The sequence below is a fragment of the Haliotis asinina genome, chromosome 13 (genome assembly GCF_037392515.1).
Source record: "Haliotis asinina isolate JCU_RB_2024 chromosome 13, JCU_Hal_asi_v2, whole genome shotgun sequence".
Classification (NCBI taxonomy): Eukaryota; Metazoa; Mollusca; class Gastropoda; order Lepetellida; family Haliotidae; genus Haliotis; species Haliotis asinina.
In genome coordinates this window covers 1,594,102-1,611,267 of record NC_090292.1, presented here as the reverse complement: position 1 = coordinate 1,611,267, position 17,166 = coordinate 1,594,102, and the positions used below count along the sequence as shown (strand labels likewise).

At 43.3% G+C, this 17,166-nt stretch overlaps 1 protein-coding gene across 4 annotated transcripts; it reads left to right on the top strand.

The window, feature by feature from the left end:
• The first annotated feature begins 665 nt into the window (after positions 1 to 665).
• LOC137259837 (galactoside alpha-(1,2)-fucosyltransferase 1-like) lies at positions 666 to 11,175 on the top strand. Of its 4 annotated transcripts, XM_067797460.1 has the most exons (5): positions 750 to 1,064; positions 1,123 to 1,164; positions 1,467 to 1,629; positions 3,602 to 3,761; positions 6,772 to 9,491. In XM_067797460.1, the coding sequence occupies exons 4-5, from the start codon at positions 3,737 to 3,739 to the stop codon at positions 8,193 to 8,195; spliced, it is 1,449 nt and encodes a 482-aa protein (XP_067653561.1). In that variant the 5' UTR covers positions 750 to 1,064; positions 1,123 to 1,164; positions 1,467 to 1,629; positions 3,602 to 3,736; the 3' UTR covers positions 8,196 to 9,491. The 4 variants fall into 4 exon arrangements, with proteins under 4 accessions (XP_067653559.1, XP_067653560.1, XP_067653561.1 ...); XM_067797458.1 differs by having other exon boundaries at positions 666 to 1,164; positions 6,772 to 11,175; XM_067797459.1 differs by lacking the exon at positions 1,123 to 1,164 and having other exon boundaries at positions 734 to 1,122.
• Positions 11,176 to 17,166: the final 5,991 nt, after the last annotated feature.

Here is a 17,166-nt window from a genome sequence, read left to right as displayed (position 1 = left end):
GTTGGTATTAGGCATTTCAGTGGGCTGGCAGTTGGAAGAAGTTAGCTACAGGCATTTAAGTTGTCAACTGGCATTGGTTAGGAGTGAGAATAAATTGAGATGAACTAAGTAGTTCTCATGATAGAACGATCACCGTTGGTATGGTGATGTTCTCTGAGAATCGGTAAAATGAAGAATATAAACTCATTTATATCCACCCTTGATACACATAAGTAGCTAAGTTGGCTGAATTATCATTTTATTCTTTGAATTTGAAAATTTACATATGTTATCTCGCCCAAGGAAATTCCCATGTGTCCAGCCCAAGAAACAAAAACCGGAAATTCCAGCACCTGTTGAAATGTAAAGAAATGCAGTGGAAGGACTCTATGATGTGTGTGTTATTTTTTTATTCATGCTTGAAAATACATAAAATCCAGGGATAGCATCATACAAGAAAAAAGTTATTGTGCATACGAAAATGTAGGGCGACTGTGTGTTTCAGAGGTATATTGTTGTATGAAATATATGCCTGAAGTTTTAAATACCCGCATACACTGGCAAATCCGGTCATAGAATGAATGGCCCACAGTATTGGTGTGTATGACAATTGCGTACAAACCGGCTTTTGGTGCTGTGTATGGCCAGATTGCAGTGGTAATGTCAGATACAATCCGCTATTCCTCAATACGACTGGTCTGACCATGCCCCAGATATGCAGGTATAAGCAAGCCTCGGTCGCCTGTGCGTCACCAACGACCTGGGAGATTAACACAGTGTACGAGAGGAAGGAACATGGCGAAGGTTTAGCAGACACAGCCAGACAGTGAGGGAGTAGACTGAAGGTTTAACGGACACAGCCAGGGTGTGGCTGATATCGTCAAGGTTTAACGGACACAGCCAGGGTGTCACGGATATAGTCAAGGTTTAACGGACACAGCCAGGGTGTCACGGATATAGTCAAGGTTTAGTGGACACAGCCAGGGTGTGACTGATTCCATCACAGTTTAATTGACACAGTCAGGGTGTGGCGGATATAGTCAAGGTTTAATGAACACAGTCAAGGCGTTACGGATGTAGTCAAGGTTTAAAGGACCAAGTAATGGCGTGACGGACAGTCGAGGCGTGAAGGATATAGTCAAGGTGTGATTCACCATTTAATCTGATCAGTAAGAGAAAATGCGAGTGAGTATAATCGCTGAACTATTTGTCCCTAAGATACTTGTCAGGGAGGTGTGTTCCACTGACATGTGCCAGAGACGTATGTCCCACTGTCACATGTGCCAGAGACGTATGTCCCACTGTCAGATGTGCCAGAGACGTATGTCCCACTGTCACATGTGTGAGACAGGAGCGTACCAAGGCCATATGGGTCATGTTCAAAGTTCGTGCGTCTAAATGACATGCTAGGATAAAAGATGTGTCATGGTAACCTTTACTTTATATTTCCTTGTGTGTGTCAAAAGCAGGTTTCATATTGTTTACAGGGTAAACACGCTCCCCGTCGATAGAGATATGCAACAGAGCGTGCACAAATGTGAACAACAACGATGCGCTTTTAAGCGAGGGGTTCCTAGACACGAATATCGAAACCGTTTATGGGCGTCGCCTATGAGAAGTCAGAAGTCCAACAATACAGCGACTCAAAAGGTATTCATTGCTGATACATATTTATCAGACATAATGATGCAATGTCGATGCACATACACTTATTCATACATTATAAGTGACATACTGACAAATCGTAAGAGGCGTCGAACGGAATCGGGTGGTCTGGCTCGCTGACTTGGTTGACACATGTCATCGGTTCCCAGCTGTGCAGATCGATGCTCATCTTGTTGATCACGGGATTGTCTGGTCCAGACTCGGTTATTTGCAGACCGCCGCCATTTAGCTGGAATATTGCTGAATGCGGTGTAAAACAATACTCACTCACTCATATTGATGTAATGTCAATGAGCATATATTTATTCATTTGACATCTATGATATTGGATTGTAGCACATCATGATATGTCATCAGAAATCAGTTCAAACATCAACTACCACCGTTAATGAAGCTCGCCATCTTCCCATCAGGCACGAAAAACCTTAGCGACCCAGTGCGTGAAGCAGTGTTGTAAAGTGTACTTTATATCATTGACTTTACATTCAGCACGTGAGAGAGCAAATATAAGCTCTGAGACGTCGCGTTCACACAATGAATCGAACTTAGTTAACCCAAAGCCCTTTTATGTGTATCATTTCTAAAAAGAAACGTTCAAAGAATTCACAGGGAAACATATTCTTAAATATAGTTGGTTGTCAACATGAACGCGAGTTTCAGCCTGTAGAAGTAATCAGTATAAGTGGTTGACGTCATTATTAATTTATAATGATGTTATACAATCCTGTACTATGCATATATACTCTTTAAATACGTAGCGCAACCTCATTTTCAATTTACGATTGAGAAAAAGGGAACTATGTTGGAGTAAGTCAATACTGACTCACTTGCCGTGAATACCAAGGTATTTCCCTATAGGTTTGTACAGCCATCGCTCTTGAAAGGTGACTGATGTATGACGTAAAATTTGCAGGTGCACGGTTTTCATTTTCAAACATGAAAAACTGTCTAGAAACAAACACTGTCAATTGATGGTTGTCAAAATTAAATGTTTAATGATTTATCGACCTGTTTGAAAACCGTCAAAATGGAAAAAATGCACATGTGTGGGGCTACTGTGTTGTGCACATACTTCTCGTGTGTTGTGTCCGCGGATGGTAATGAAAATAAATGGTGGTGCGTTCATAAAATGCCTCTCTGTAAAAAGATGCACGTGCACGTAGATGTTAAATTCTGTAAACGTATTGGAGACCTCACAATCACTAACGCAATAGAGTTGATCACATGCTGAAAAATGCCTCTGAGGCAGTATCTCAATGAATTGGAGAATTGTGGTGATGATAGAGAGGGGGGCATCGCTGTGTCGAGTTGTCCGAAATTTTGAGTCAATCAAAAAGTGTAATTTCACGCCTGTGGGACAAGTACCGTGAAACAGGTGGGGTTGCAATGAAACCTGGGCGTGGTAGACCAAAACCAACGACACCAAGACAGGATTGTCTAATTACCTACGCAATAGGTTCAAATCAACACCTGCCATCAATAGGGAATTCCGTACACTCACTGGGCGACGAATTCCAAACTCATCCGTTAAAAACCGGCTGTATCAAGCCCGTCTGAAAGCACGGCGGCCTTTCAAGGGCATAACCCTAGCAGCTCACCATAGACGCCAAAGACTGCCATGAGCTAGGCAGCATCAGGGACGGGCTTTCCGCCACTGGCGTTACACAGCTCTTCAGGATGAATGGCGGGCAATACCAAGGACAACCATTCGGAAATCAAACAACAGGATGCCATCAAGGCGTCGTGAATGTGTTGCCCAACATGGTGGACACACCAGATGTTGAACTTCACGCACAAATTTGATTTAGTGGACATTCAGAGCAACTTCACATTCACTGTCATTTCATCAGGTTCCGTTTTTTTGTCGGTAGTACATATGCTATGTTAATTGGTATATTACAACATTTTACGACAGATAAAGACCTGTATATGTCAGCATCATCAATCGGGGTTGCAGATGAATACGAAATGATGCCTGTGCATCGCCAGCTAGCCATATGATGTCATCATGACGTGACTATGACACACTGACGCGGAAACCGGGCAAGAAGACTTCTGATTGGCCAAGATGGACAGATGACAAATCTGGACAATGCTGGGGCGGTTTTGGAAGTACGGTGAGTACGCCTGAGTCGTCTCCAAATAACAATGATCACAACACCTTTCCATTACAAATCGCATCACGGTGGTGAAAATATTGTTATCCTACCTCAAACATTAATGTTGTTCTTTTTGATTGGCTAAGCGCCTCTCTGTTAGTTTCAATGTACCCCACTTACAAGCGGGTACATTGAATGTACCCCACTGCCAGTGGTAACGGTACTTGGTGGTAGTACTTCTTTATCCCGAATAACATTGAATCACGTATGATGCAAGGAAAATAACGATATGTTTTAATGCAAATCGATGGAACGGAGATAACCCTGTACATGCTTGGAGTCGTGAAAATCTAGCAATGGCTACGAAACGATTTGCCTCTCATTCCAGTAAATACATTTTAACAAAACGTTCAAATGTAGCCCCTGTGATTATTAAGAAGGGCAGGTACATTGCGGCGACTTTAGTACAACAGTGCCTGCAGGAAAAACAGCAAGATGCAAGATTCGAGTCTTTTCATTCACACAGGCTGGCTAACGTGTACGATCCGATACTCATGCTTCAAACAGTTCAAAATTAACACAGGTAATCAGCAAGCAACAAATATTCGAATTATATCTAAAGTGTATAACTATAATCGGATTATCAGTTGGATAAAGCATGGCCGGCGTGGTTTGCGACTCGCGGGAATTTCCTTTCGGGAGAACAGCACTCCTCCTTCACTAATGTCCGCGGGCGATGTTTTATCCTGTACATAACTGACACGCAGAGAAGGCAATGCCTACCTACACCACACACTATAACAGCCCAGTAAGCGAGTGCGTGCCGTTATACACCCAGTACAGCAATGTTCAATGTCATCAGAAATGTCCATAACGTATTGTACCCATGTGAGGAATCGGACCAGGGTCTCCGGGGGTGCGACGAATGTATAACTTCAGATTACCTCAACGGCCCGCTCAGAACGTCATGTACAAATATTATGGTAATTCTTCTGCCATTGTGTATCTAATCACCCAAGTGTGCAATGATGACGTACGTATCATGTTCATTGTCATGTAAATAAAGGCATTTTCAGTGACTATTACACTTCCCAGCTCTGACTCTCGATATGCCGTGTGTTAGATACACAGATATCCGAGAATGTGGGCACTGTAAACCAATGTACTCCATTGTACCTCCACTGCACTTTCACTGTACATCACTGTACCTTTACTGTACCTTCACTGTACCTTCACTGTACATCAGTTTACCTTCACTATACATCAGTTTACCTTCACTGTACATCAGCTGTACCACCACTGTACATCACTGTACTTTCACTGTACCTCCACTGTACCCTCACTGTACCTCCACTGTACGTCACTGTACCTCAACTGTACGTCACTGTGCCTTCACTGTACCTTCACTGCACACCACTGTACATCACTGTACCTTAACTGTGCATCACCGTACATCACTGTACCTTCACTGTACATCACTGTACATCACCGTCCCTCCTCTATACACCGCTGTACCGCCACTCTACCCACACGTACACGTTACCTCATGCGTACACCAGAGTTCACCACTCTACACCAGTGTACATCAGAGTTCACCACTCTACACCAGTGTACACCAGAGGTCACCACTCTACACCAGTGTACATCAGAGTTCACCACTCTACACCAGTGTACATCAGAGTTCACCACTCTACACCAGTGTACACCAGAGTTCACCACTCTACATCAGTGTACACCAGAGTTCACCACTCTACATCAGTGTACACCAGAGCTCACCACTCTACACCAGTGACCATCCATATAACGTTAGGGTCGGTGGTGTGGCCTAACAGTAAATGCGTCTAATCATCGCGCCGAAGACCCCTGTTCGATTCCCATATGCGCTGTGATAGTGCTGCAGCAGTGCTAAAAGCGGGGTAAATCATACCCACGCATTCACTCACCCATATTACATAGTGTCATGTGTTAGGTACTTATCTTTGTTATAGAATGGATGAAATTCTCGGAAGAATAGAGCCAAATGATACCTTTGGTATCCATTGGTGTCAGTTGACCCCAGAAAATCAGTGTCAGGCTGTAGTAGACGGAGCGGATTACAAAGCGGAGATTTATCTTCATAGGAATGCTGAGATACAAACATCAGTTCTGACAGGTCCATAATTCTCTGGATAAGTGCAGTGGAGCTTCTCTCTCCCTACCTCTCCCCTTCTCTCACTCTCTCTCCCTCCCTCTCTGTCTCTCTCTCTCACACACACACACCTCTCTCACCCCTCTCTCTCTCTCTCTCACACACGCACCTCTCACATCTCTCTCTCCCTCTCTCACACACACACCACTCTCTCAACTCTCTCTCTCACTTCTCTCTCTCAACCTCTCCCGCTCTACCTCTCCCCTTCTCTCACTCTCTCTCCCTCCCTCTCTGTCTCTCTCTCACACACACACACCTCTTTCTCACCCCCCTCTCTCTCACACACACGCACCTCTCAATCTCTCTCTCCCTCTCTCACACACACACCACTCTCTCAACTCTCTCTCTCACTTCTCCCTCTCAACCTCTCCTGCTCTCTCACCCCTGTCTCTCCCTCTCTCACCCATACACCTCTCTCTCACATCTCTCACTCCCTCTCTCTATCTCTGTCACACCGCTCGCTCTCTCACTCTCTCACTCTCTCACACACCACTCTCTCTCACACCTTTCTCACTTCTCTCTCACCTCTCTCTCACCTCTTCTGCTCTCTCTCTCACTCTCTCTCTCATCTCTCACCAACACACCTCTCTCACATCTTTCTCTCTCCCTCTCTCTCTCACAACCCTCTCTCCCACATCTTCCTCTCTCCCTCTCTCTCACACACCTCTCTCTCATATCTTTCTCTCTCACTTTCTCTCTCTCTCACACACCCCTCTCTCTCTTTCTGTACGTTTTAGATATGTAAGCTGACACACAGTTGGAGATGTTTGACGATATCAATGGCTGTGGCATAAGTCTACAATGTGTTTTGTCTGGCTAAACTCAAACAATATGTTTCAGGCGCGGGGGGCGTGACAGTGTACCTGCTGTTAGTATACAGCTACTTCGCCTACCGTCACATGTTTCCTGGAACTCTGGCTACTATGACAACCCCTGTAGAAGAGCTGAGAGCTCCAACAACAGTAGTCGTAGCGACAGGGTTGACTCGAGGGACGGGCGATTCTAGTTTTCGTAACACGAGAGAGAATATTCAAAATGTTAAAAGCAAAAAGACTATTCAAAACAGAGAGACCCCTCGAGACAAGAAGACTATTCAAAAAGAAAATATTCGAGACAAAACGGAAACTCAAAACAAAACCAAGTCTCGCACATCCCTTGATGCTACTAGTACAATTACAAAAGACAGTGTTGCACCCACGACAAGCACACATATCCGTACGTCAGCCGGGAAGCAAAAACAAAACTTGAATGAAATGCCCGTTCTAACGCCTGTATTCAAAGGTCGTCTTGGCAACCAGTTATTTGAATATGCCGCTTCATTCGCTATTGCCACAGTGAAGAACATGTCCTTGTTTATTCCTGAAGGCAACGTCATCAACAAATTATTCCACGTGGATAAAACTGTTGTTACGTTCCATGGATGCAAGAACTGGCGACGTGTAGTGGTTGAATGTTGTGACTACAGTTCCGATCTCATCACGAAAATAAACAAAAATGAATGTCAAGAGATCGGACTCTATCTCCAGTCATGGAAGTATTTCAAGCCGGTCGAATCAAGCATAAGGCAACAGTTGACATTCAGAGAAAACATAGTCATTGCTGCCAACAGGAAACTACTATCTATCACACAGGAGTTCCTCGTGCGACGGTCCGGCTGGCCGACAAACCAGGGCGTTGACCAGGGCAACTGGACTGCCTCACCTGTGGGCATGCCCTCCACGCCAACAGGTGGAGCCACCAATTCCACCCTGCTACATCCTAATGACGCCATGAGGCAACATGTCGACATGAAAACACAGAGGCAACATGTCCATGAGGTCAGTGCTGCTGACGCTGCTGCAAATCTGACTTATATTGGGATGCACGTTAGACGTGGGGACTATTTATCGTCGCTGAGTAAACGACAGGGACGTATCACTCCTCCGGCGGAATACTACATCCATGCAATGAGGTATTTCCGAGCTATATTCCCCAGCACGTTGTTTGTTGTTGCAGGAGATGACGGAAGTTGGGTAAATCGAAATATCGGCGCACCGGATGTGGTGGTGATGAAGAGGGCCACGGAGGAAATTGACCTTTGCTTGCTGAGCATGTGCAACCATACTATATTAAGTGTCGGGACTTTCGGCTGGTGGGCTGGGTTTCTGGCAGGGGGGACAACTGTGTATTATAAACATCCGTACCGAAACAACACGGAGATGTCCAGATGGTATAGCCACTTCCACAGCGACTATGTACTTCCGGACTGGGTGCCCATGGACTAGACACATTCATGCAGTGTTTGGTCACCTTAGAGTGGTTTGTACTGTTCAATGACAAATAAGCAATACGTGATTGATCTTGAAGCAACTAAATATATATACGCGGCTGGGAGTAGACGTCTATATTCAACTTCCTAACACACTACCCGTGAAGGTCCGGGTTAGAATATTGGTCTTCAGTAACCTGCGCTTGTAACAGGCAACTGACGGGATCGGGTTATCAGGCTTGCTGACTATTGCGCAAGTCGATGCTCATGCTGTTGATCATTGGATTTTCTGGTCCAGACTATTTACAGACTCGCTCCATATAGCTGTAATATTGCTTAGGGCGATGTCAGACCTAACTCACTCACTCACTCGTAACATGCTTGAAGGGAATATGTTGTATTTAGTTCGTTTGTAATTCACGTTCGTTCTCAATTTGCATGCCAATCACAAACACATCAAGAACAGTCCATGTAGGATGTGCATAATAGTATACGAAATATCTATGGCAACTCGGATCGACAGTTACTGTGCCTGTCAGTAGAGTTCAGGCTGTTCGTGGATCTGTCATAGAACTGTCACATATAACAAACTATTTCATTTCGCCAGCATCATTTCGTCAAAATCCTGTCACATTAGGTCAGTGAGCAGATCACGAAACAACGTATGGGCTTTAAATTTATCTGCACTGTCTGCACTGTCACACCCACCCGCCATCCTACCTGACTGACTTGATCAGAGTATACACACCTCTTCCATCTCAGAATCAGTTGATCCTGTACAATTGTAACTATCCTATTTTCCTCATTTATTATCCGGTCGTTCTTTCATGGCGGCCCATGACTGTGGACTTCACTGCCAGTATACACGAAAGACTCTGATTCTCTAACAGCTTCTCACAATTGACGACTTATCTTTTCTTCTATGCATATTACTGACTCTCCCCCTCTTTCCCCAGCGCTCTGAGCATGATATCAGTGCTCTGGGTTTGAGTTGATCTTGTGCAACCCATGTTTGTCGTAAGAGGCGACTAACGGGATCGGGTGGTCGGGCTCGCTGACTTGGTTGACACATGTCATCGGTTCCCAAATACGCAGATCGATGCTCATGCTGTTGATCCCTGGATTGTCTAGACCAGGCTCCATTATTTACAGATAGCTTGAATATTGCTGAGTGCGGAGCTTTGACCATGCACTAGTGTGTGGATTATGGCGCTTAACAAATAGTCATTACTATACTGGGCAAAAAAAGAACCTCACAGCTGAAATCTGCTTTTTAAAGTAGAATGTATTAATAAAACATGCTTGAAATCAATATAAATGTCATTACTAACTGGGAATACAGCCCGTACACTAGTTCATTGCACACAAACGCAACATTTGGGGAACTGTCGCCAAAATACAACACCTTGAATTAAACCTTGGTCAAAATCGCATGGAGAAAGACACGTGCACGTGCAAATACGGGTACTAACGCTTCATTCCTATGGGTATAAAAATGTAACAGTAACGTTGCGAATTATTGTCAGCTGTTCAGTATTTCCGACCCTAAAAATGCAGAGACTGAATGAAGAGTGTAGAAACACAGCCATCGGACGTCAGAAAGTAGCCAAGCACATGAACCTGAGGCAGATTACCATCTCACGTCTGTGGCAGTGCTAGAAACTCCACAACTCTACAAGCATCGACCGAGAACTGGTTGGCCAAGGGTCACAACTCCGGCGTAGGACCGCTTCATCCGGGTGTTGCATCTGCGCAACCGGACAGTCAGTGCAACATACAAGGCCAACAATGTTCCTGGACTTCTTAGAGTATCAGCGCAAACCATCAGAAATAGCCTACGACAGCTTGGGATACGACCAATGTGATCACATAGAGCACCTGTCCTTCGGCATCATCATCGTCATGGACGTCTACAATGGTACAGAAACGGTCGACCATGGACCCCAGTGCACTTAGTGATGAGTCGCGGTTCTTGCTGTATCGCCATGATGGTAGGATGCGTGTCTACCGACGGAGAAATAAACACTACACTGGAAACTGTATTCGTGATGTCCGAAGATTTTCCAGCAACACAACGACAGAGCTCTTACTACACGTGCTACCATGGGCCATCTTGCCAACAACAGCGTGAATCAAGTCTTTGAAGGGCATTTAGAAGTGAAATACATAAGAATGAAGATTTTTATCCATATCAACTTCTTTATTATGAGAACACAACGTTTCGGAGTTAATGCTTACTCCTTCATCAGGTGATTGAGAATGGGGTACAGAGCTATATTTATATGTACAGGTAAAACAATAACAATGTAACAAGTGGAATGAGTTTACAAAAGCTGGAAGCCAGTATAGACAAGCACTGATAGGGAGTCGACAGTTATGATAACAATGATGGAAGCCAATGGTAAGATTATGTTTACATAACACAGATGGGGATTAAGGACGATGTACATGATTGGGAATTAAGGATGGAAGCCAATGGTGATGACATACACATGATTGGATGGGGATTAAGGATGATGTACATGATAGAGATGATAAAGAATGTACACGGGTGGATTGTGTAAACACTAATGAATTACATAGATGGAACGTACACAGATAGAAAAGATTATGTGAATGTGCTGCCATGGCGATCCAAATCGCCGGATCTCAAACCATGGAACATTTGTGGGATCTGCTGGACGGACGTGTTCGACGCCGACAGCCTCAGTCACAGACGCTACAACAGGCGAGCCATGCATTGCATCATGAGTGGAGAAGGATTCCGCAACGCCAGATTCGACGACTCATTCAGTCCATGCCGAGGTGGTGTAGAGCAATGATTGATGCTCGTGGTGGTCACACCAGGTACTGACTTTGTCACAATGCCGTCACAGACACACATGTCCCTAAGAGCAATAAATGGCTGTATGTAGTGGAGGAAACGTGCCTTACCCAGTGTAAAATTTGCTTGTTGTACATTCATTATTTATTGTGAGATAAACTGATATTTTGGTTATGCGTTTCTTTTTTTTGGACAGTGTATTATTTATCATTATCATTATTGAGTATTACCGCATTCTTTCTTTTCTATGCACATTACCATACTCATGAGCCGTAATCATCACTAAGTCTTAATGTTTACCTGCATCAGTGTAAGAATCTTTAAACCAACAGTAGTGTCTTTTTTGCAAACTGTTTCAGTTGACCAAATCTCACTACCACTGGATTCACAGTACAGTCTCCATGCATAACATTAGGCAGATGGTACAAACTATTGTAAATAGTTTAGTTTATTTCCGACAGACTAAACGTATCTACGTTAGGTTCAACAACAACACCATAAAAAAACAACAGAATGTATCGCTGAGAATGGTTAAACGTCTTACTCACTGGCAAAATGTTTCACTTCCCAACAAGTTCCACTAAATCCATGACACAGAACGTAATGGGGAAAGTACGTCATGATTACGATGCCGACATTGTATTTTAAATTTATCCATACTGAAGCCAAAAAGAAACGCAACTGATTGTCTGTATAAGTCATGCGCATGAACGTTTCTGAGGTTTCCGTTTTACTGGTGTTCTGTCTGCTGCAAAGTTTATATGAAGTCCGCTGACGCTGGGGTGATCGAAGGGGCGCGTTACCGTAGCGTTGCACCCCAACGCAACATCCAGTGACAATGAAATTCAACATGTGATGCACGTGCACTAAGAGTTTAACGTACTGGAGAACTCACGATCACTAATGGAAAAGAGTTGAACACATGCTGAAAAATGCCTCAGAGGCAGTATCTCAATGAACAAACAAAATGGAGAATTGTGGTAATGATAGAGAGGGGGCATCGCTGTGTCAAGTTGTCCGAAATTTTGGGTCAGTCAAAAAGTGTAATTTCACGCCTGTGGGACAAGTACCGTGAAACAGGTGGGGTTGCAATGAAACCTGGGCGTGGTAGACCAAAATCAACGACACAACGACAGGATCGTCTAATTACATTGATGGTCCTACGCCATAGGTTCAGATCAGCACCTGCCATCAATAGGGAATTCCGTACACTCACTGGGCTACGAATTTCACACTCAACCGTTAAAAACCGGCTCTATCAAGCCCGTCTGAAAGCAAGGTGGCCTTACAAGGGCATTACCCTAGCAGATCACCATAGACGCCAAACACTGCCTTGGGTTAGGCAGGAAGGCCGGGCTTGGTGGCGCCGTAGCAGTGAGCGGTATGCTAGAGCAGCAGTTATTGACCATGATTGATATGGAGGTGGTAGTGTCATTCTGTGGGGTGGGGTTACACATGGCAGGCAATCAGATCTGGTCATCGTTAATGGATCCTTGACTGGTCAGCGAGACGTTGAAGTAATTTTGCGTCCGTGGCTCCACTGGCTAGAATCATCGGCGGGAATTGTTTAATTCCAAGATGGTAATGCCTGGCCACATCGGGCCCAATTTGTCACAGCTCATCTCCAACGAGAGGGCATACAGACATTGGACTAGCCCTCTAAGTCACCAGACCTGTCCCCAAGTGCATGTCTTCGGGACATTCTCGGTCGAAGAGTCAACACCAGGGACCTCGCATCAGTCAACCTGCTCAGCTCTTCAGGATATGGCGGGCAATACCACGGGCACCAACCCGGAAATTAATAAACAGTATGTCATCAAGGCGTGAATGTGTTTCCCAACATGGTGGACACACCAGATATTGAACTTCACGCACAAAATGATTTAGTGGACATTCAGAACATTTTCACATTCACAATCATTTCATCAGTTGCGGTATTTTTTGTCAAAGGCGAGGAGGGAATGAAAGGTGAATGTTTTTAATGCAGAAAACCTTTCATAAGAAAACAAAACAAAACAAAGAAATGTGAAGGGTGAATGTATAGTGTGTACACTGAATAGGCAGACAGACAGTACCCGTCGGTCCAGTTTGAAATGAGCGCACCCGTTCCCGTCCTTTCAAATCGCCGGCGATCGACTTGAACCTATTGTTAACCATTTGTGAAGAATTATTCAGTCCTGTCCCGACTCGGAAAGTTGATGTTTGTATGATATTTCATGCTAACTTTTCCCTTTACGTGTCACGTTATGACAAATACACCATACGGTTGAACTTTAACCGTGTCAACTAAAATACATGTACACAGTTTTACTTCAGGGCGTGATAGTTAAAACTAGATGGTTTGAAACATAACTGTATCATTTAGAAAAGCGGTTAGTGCAACCCCATGAAGGTAGGTGTGTTGGGAAAGAGTTGAAAACAATCTATAAGACATCTTAGTGGCAAGCAACGCGTTTCATGTTTACGATCTTCATCCTTACTTGGACCAGTGCACAGTTCAGAAAGTTCCACTTTGGGAAGATACCCTTCCAGCTCATCATTTCATAATGTGGTCAACTCATACAATGTAATTCAAGAATTACAACCAAAATCAGTGAATATTTGAAAGTAACTAATCACGGCTACACTTGTGCATAACCTGACGTTACAGAGGGAGGTTCCTAGTGAAAACCATAGCTTTTCAAAGTGTACTCAATGAAGACACGCATGACTGAGCGCGGTTGTCAATGCAACCCGCAGGTGCGTGCTTAATATCTCAATTGAAGGATGCGGAGTAATGTTCAATATCTGAGTGATACAGTGACTACTATAGTTAAAAGTAGTTGCGTGCTTGTCAGTATCGCCACAACACAAACAAGAGTCATCCGTTTGACATCCTTAGATGTAGTTTATCGAAGACTAGTTCCCTTCAGACTGTTTACAATCTAACCTGTCTCACAGTCGCTTGCTAACATGGGTATACATGGGTATACATGGGTATACATGGGGATACATGGGTATACATGGGTATACATGGGAATACATGGGAATACATGGGTATACATGGGTATACATGGGAATACATGGGGATACATGGGTATACATGGGTATACATGGGAATACATGGGAATACATGGGTATACATGGGTATACATGGGAATACATGGGTATACATGGTTATACATGGGAATACATGGGAATACATGGGTATACATGGGTATACATGGGAATACATGGGTATACATGGGTATACATGGGAATACATGGGTATACATGGGGATACATGGTTATACATGGTTATACATGGTTATACATGGTTATACATGGGAATACATGGGTATACATGGTTATACATGGGAATACATGGGAATACATGGTTATACATGGGAATACATGGGAATACATGGGTATACATGGGTATACATGGGAATACATGGGTATACATGGGGATACATGGGTATACATGGGTATACATGGGAATACATGGGTATACATGGTTATACATGGGAATACATGGGTATACATGGGAATACATGGGAATACATGGGTATACATGGGTATACATGGGAATACATGGGTATACATGGTTATACATGGGAATACATGGGTATACATGGGGATACATGGGAATACATGGGTATACATGGGTATACATGGGAATACATGGGTATACATGGGTATACATGGGAACACATGGGTATACATGGGTATACATGGTTATACATGGGAATACATGGGTATACATGGGTATACATGGGAATACATGGGTATACATGGGTATACATGGGAATACATGGGTATACATGGGAATACATGGGAATACATGGGTATACATGGTTATATACATGTGGATAGATGGGAATACATGGGAATACATGGATATACATGTGGATACATGGGAATACATGGGTATACATGGGAATACATGGGTATACATGGGTATACATGGGAATACATGGGTATACATGGTTATACATGGGAATACATGGGTATACATGGGTATACATGGGAATACATGGGAATACATGGGTATACATGGGTATACATGGGAATACATGGGTATACATGGGTATACATGGGAATACATGGGTATACATGGGTATACATGGTTATACATGGGTATACATGGGTATACATGGGTATACATGGGAATACATGGGTATACATGGGTATACATGGGAATACATGGGTATACATGGGAATACATGGGAATACATGGGTATACATGGTTATATACATGTGGATAGATGGGAATACATGGGAATACATGGGTATACATGTGGATACATGGGAATACATGGGGATACATGGGAATACATGGGGATACATGGGAATACATGGGGATACATGGGAATACATGGGATACATGGGTTTACATGGGAATACATGGGTATACATGGGAATACATGGGTATACATGGTTACACATGGGAATACATGGGTATACATGGGTATACATGGGAATACATGGGTATACATGGGTATACATGGGAATACATGGGTATACATGGGAATACATGGGGATACATGGGTATACATGGGAATACATGGGGATACATGGGTATACATGGGGATACATGGGAATACATGGGGATACATGGGTATACATGGGAATACATGGGGATACATGGGTATACATGGGAATACATGGGGATACATGGGTATACATGGGAATACATGGGAATACATGGGTATCATCCTAGTGTAAAGCAGATATAAGCGACTGACCGCCCATAACAATGTCAACATATAGGACTTCCCATTCACAGATTGTGTGATCAGTGTACTACCGTATTTACGATAGGTTAGGGAAAATTTGTTATTTGGAAAAGGACTTATTTGAGGTACATGATATATATACCCTCATTGAAGCCTTGTTTTGCTGGGGTGTGTGTGTGTGTGAGTGTGTGTGTGTGTGTGTGTGTAGTGTAGGAATGTATTTGCGTGTAGATTGTATACCTGTATCTAAACATGAATGTATAACATTGAATAGATCAAATACGGCTCTAACCACTTCATTAAACATTGCTATGAGTATGGTTAGCAATTTATAAACATATCGTAAATAACAGATTTCTGAACACGCCCGCGCTTATGTCCAGGGTTAACATGACATATTTTCGGATTGTAAACATTTACACATGGATTATAGGAGGGTGTAACGTTTGTGCGGAATGCACTCATCCTTGTAAAGGTAAATCCATGTAAAATAAACTCACAGGTTACATGATGACATTATTTTCAGATGTACTGGCATGAAGGGAGGTTCGTAGATCTGTGATGTGTATGTCGATGTCTGTCTAAGGACGGCACATGTTATCATCGAGGTATATGAAGGTTACATACTTTACAACTAAAAATTGACTAAACAAGCAATTCATTCACATCATTTATTGATTCAAGTCAATCGGTTCAATACAAAGCTGTGGTATACGAATGGACAGTAGGGTTCACTCTGAAACATGAAAGTCAACAGTTCAGTCTCTCAATATTCACAGACTGCTCTTTCAAGGCGGGAGCGTTTAAACAGCAAGTTCATGTTTTGCAGCACATTTCGCATTGTTGAATATTCAATTCACCGTTCCTATGGTGCTATAAGATTGAATGGTTATATAAAATCTATGCTTTAGCCATTGTCTATAAGGATTTCCGTCCAGTGTGTGTGTGTGTGGAGGGGGGGGAGGGATCAGTTTCACGTTGAATGAATTCGGCGTCTCTCATCGTTCAAACAGTTTATGGGATTTTTTCAAAATAAGAATCAAACTAGAGGAGTGGTGTTGTCTCGGCTTTCTCTTCTAACTGTTAGACTGATATGCTAATGACTGGTGTTTATGTCCTAAAACAGTCTCCCCCCACGTCATCCTCCTCATCACCACCGTCGTTATCCTCTGTGACACTATCAGATTCAATGTCACTTTCACTTTTCCTGCATATCCATCAAAAGCAGGATCACTTTCATCTTGGGTTTCAGGAGAAGTTTGAATTTATTTTTGAGAACGGATTCATATCTCCTAGGCTGTATGGCATGTTTTGAAACAGAGGTGCCTCTTTAAAGTACTTGGTATATTCCACCGCAAAGATGAGAGTTTCAGTCTTCTCTCAACCCATTCTTGCGTTCGTGTCTGCAGTTTCATCTTGTCCTGAAACATGTAGTGCACCAGCTTCCAGATGCGTTGTAAGCCTAC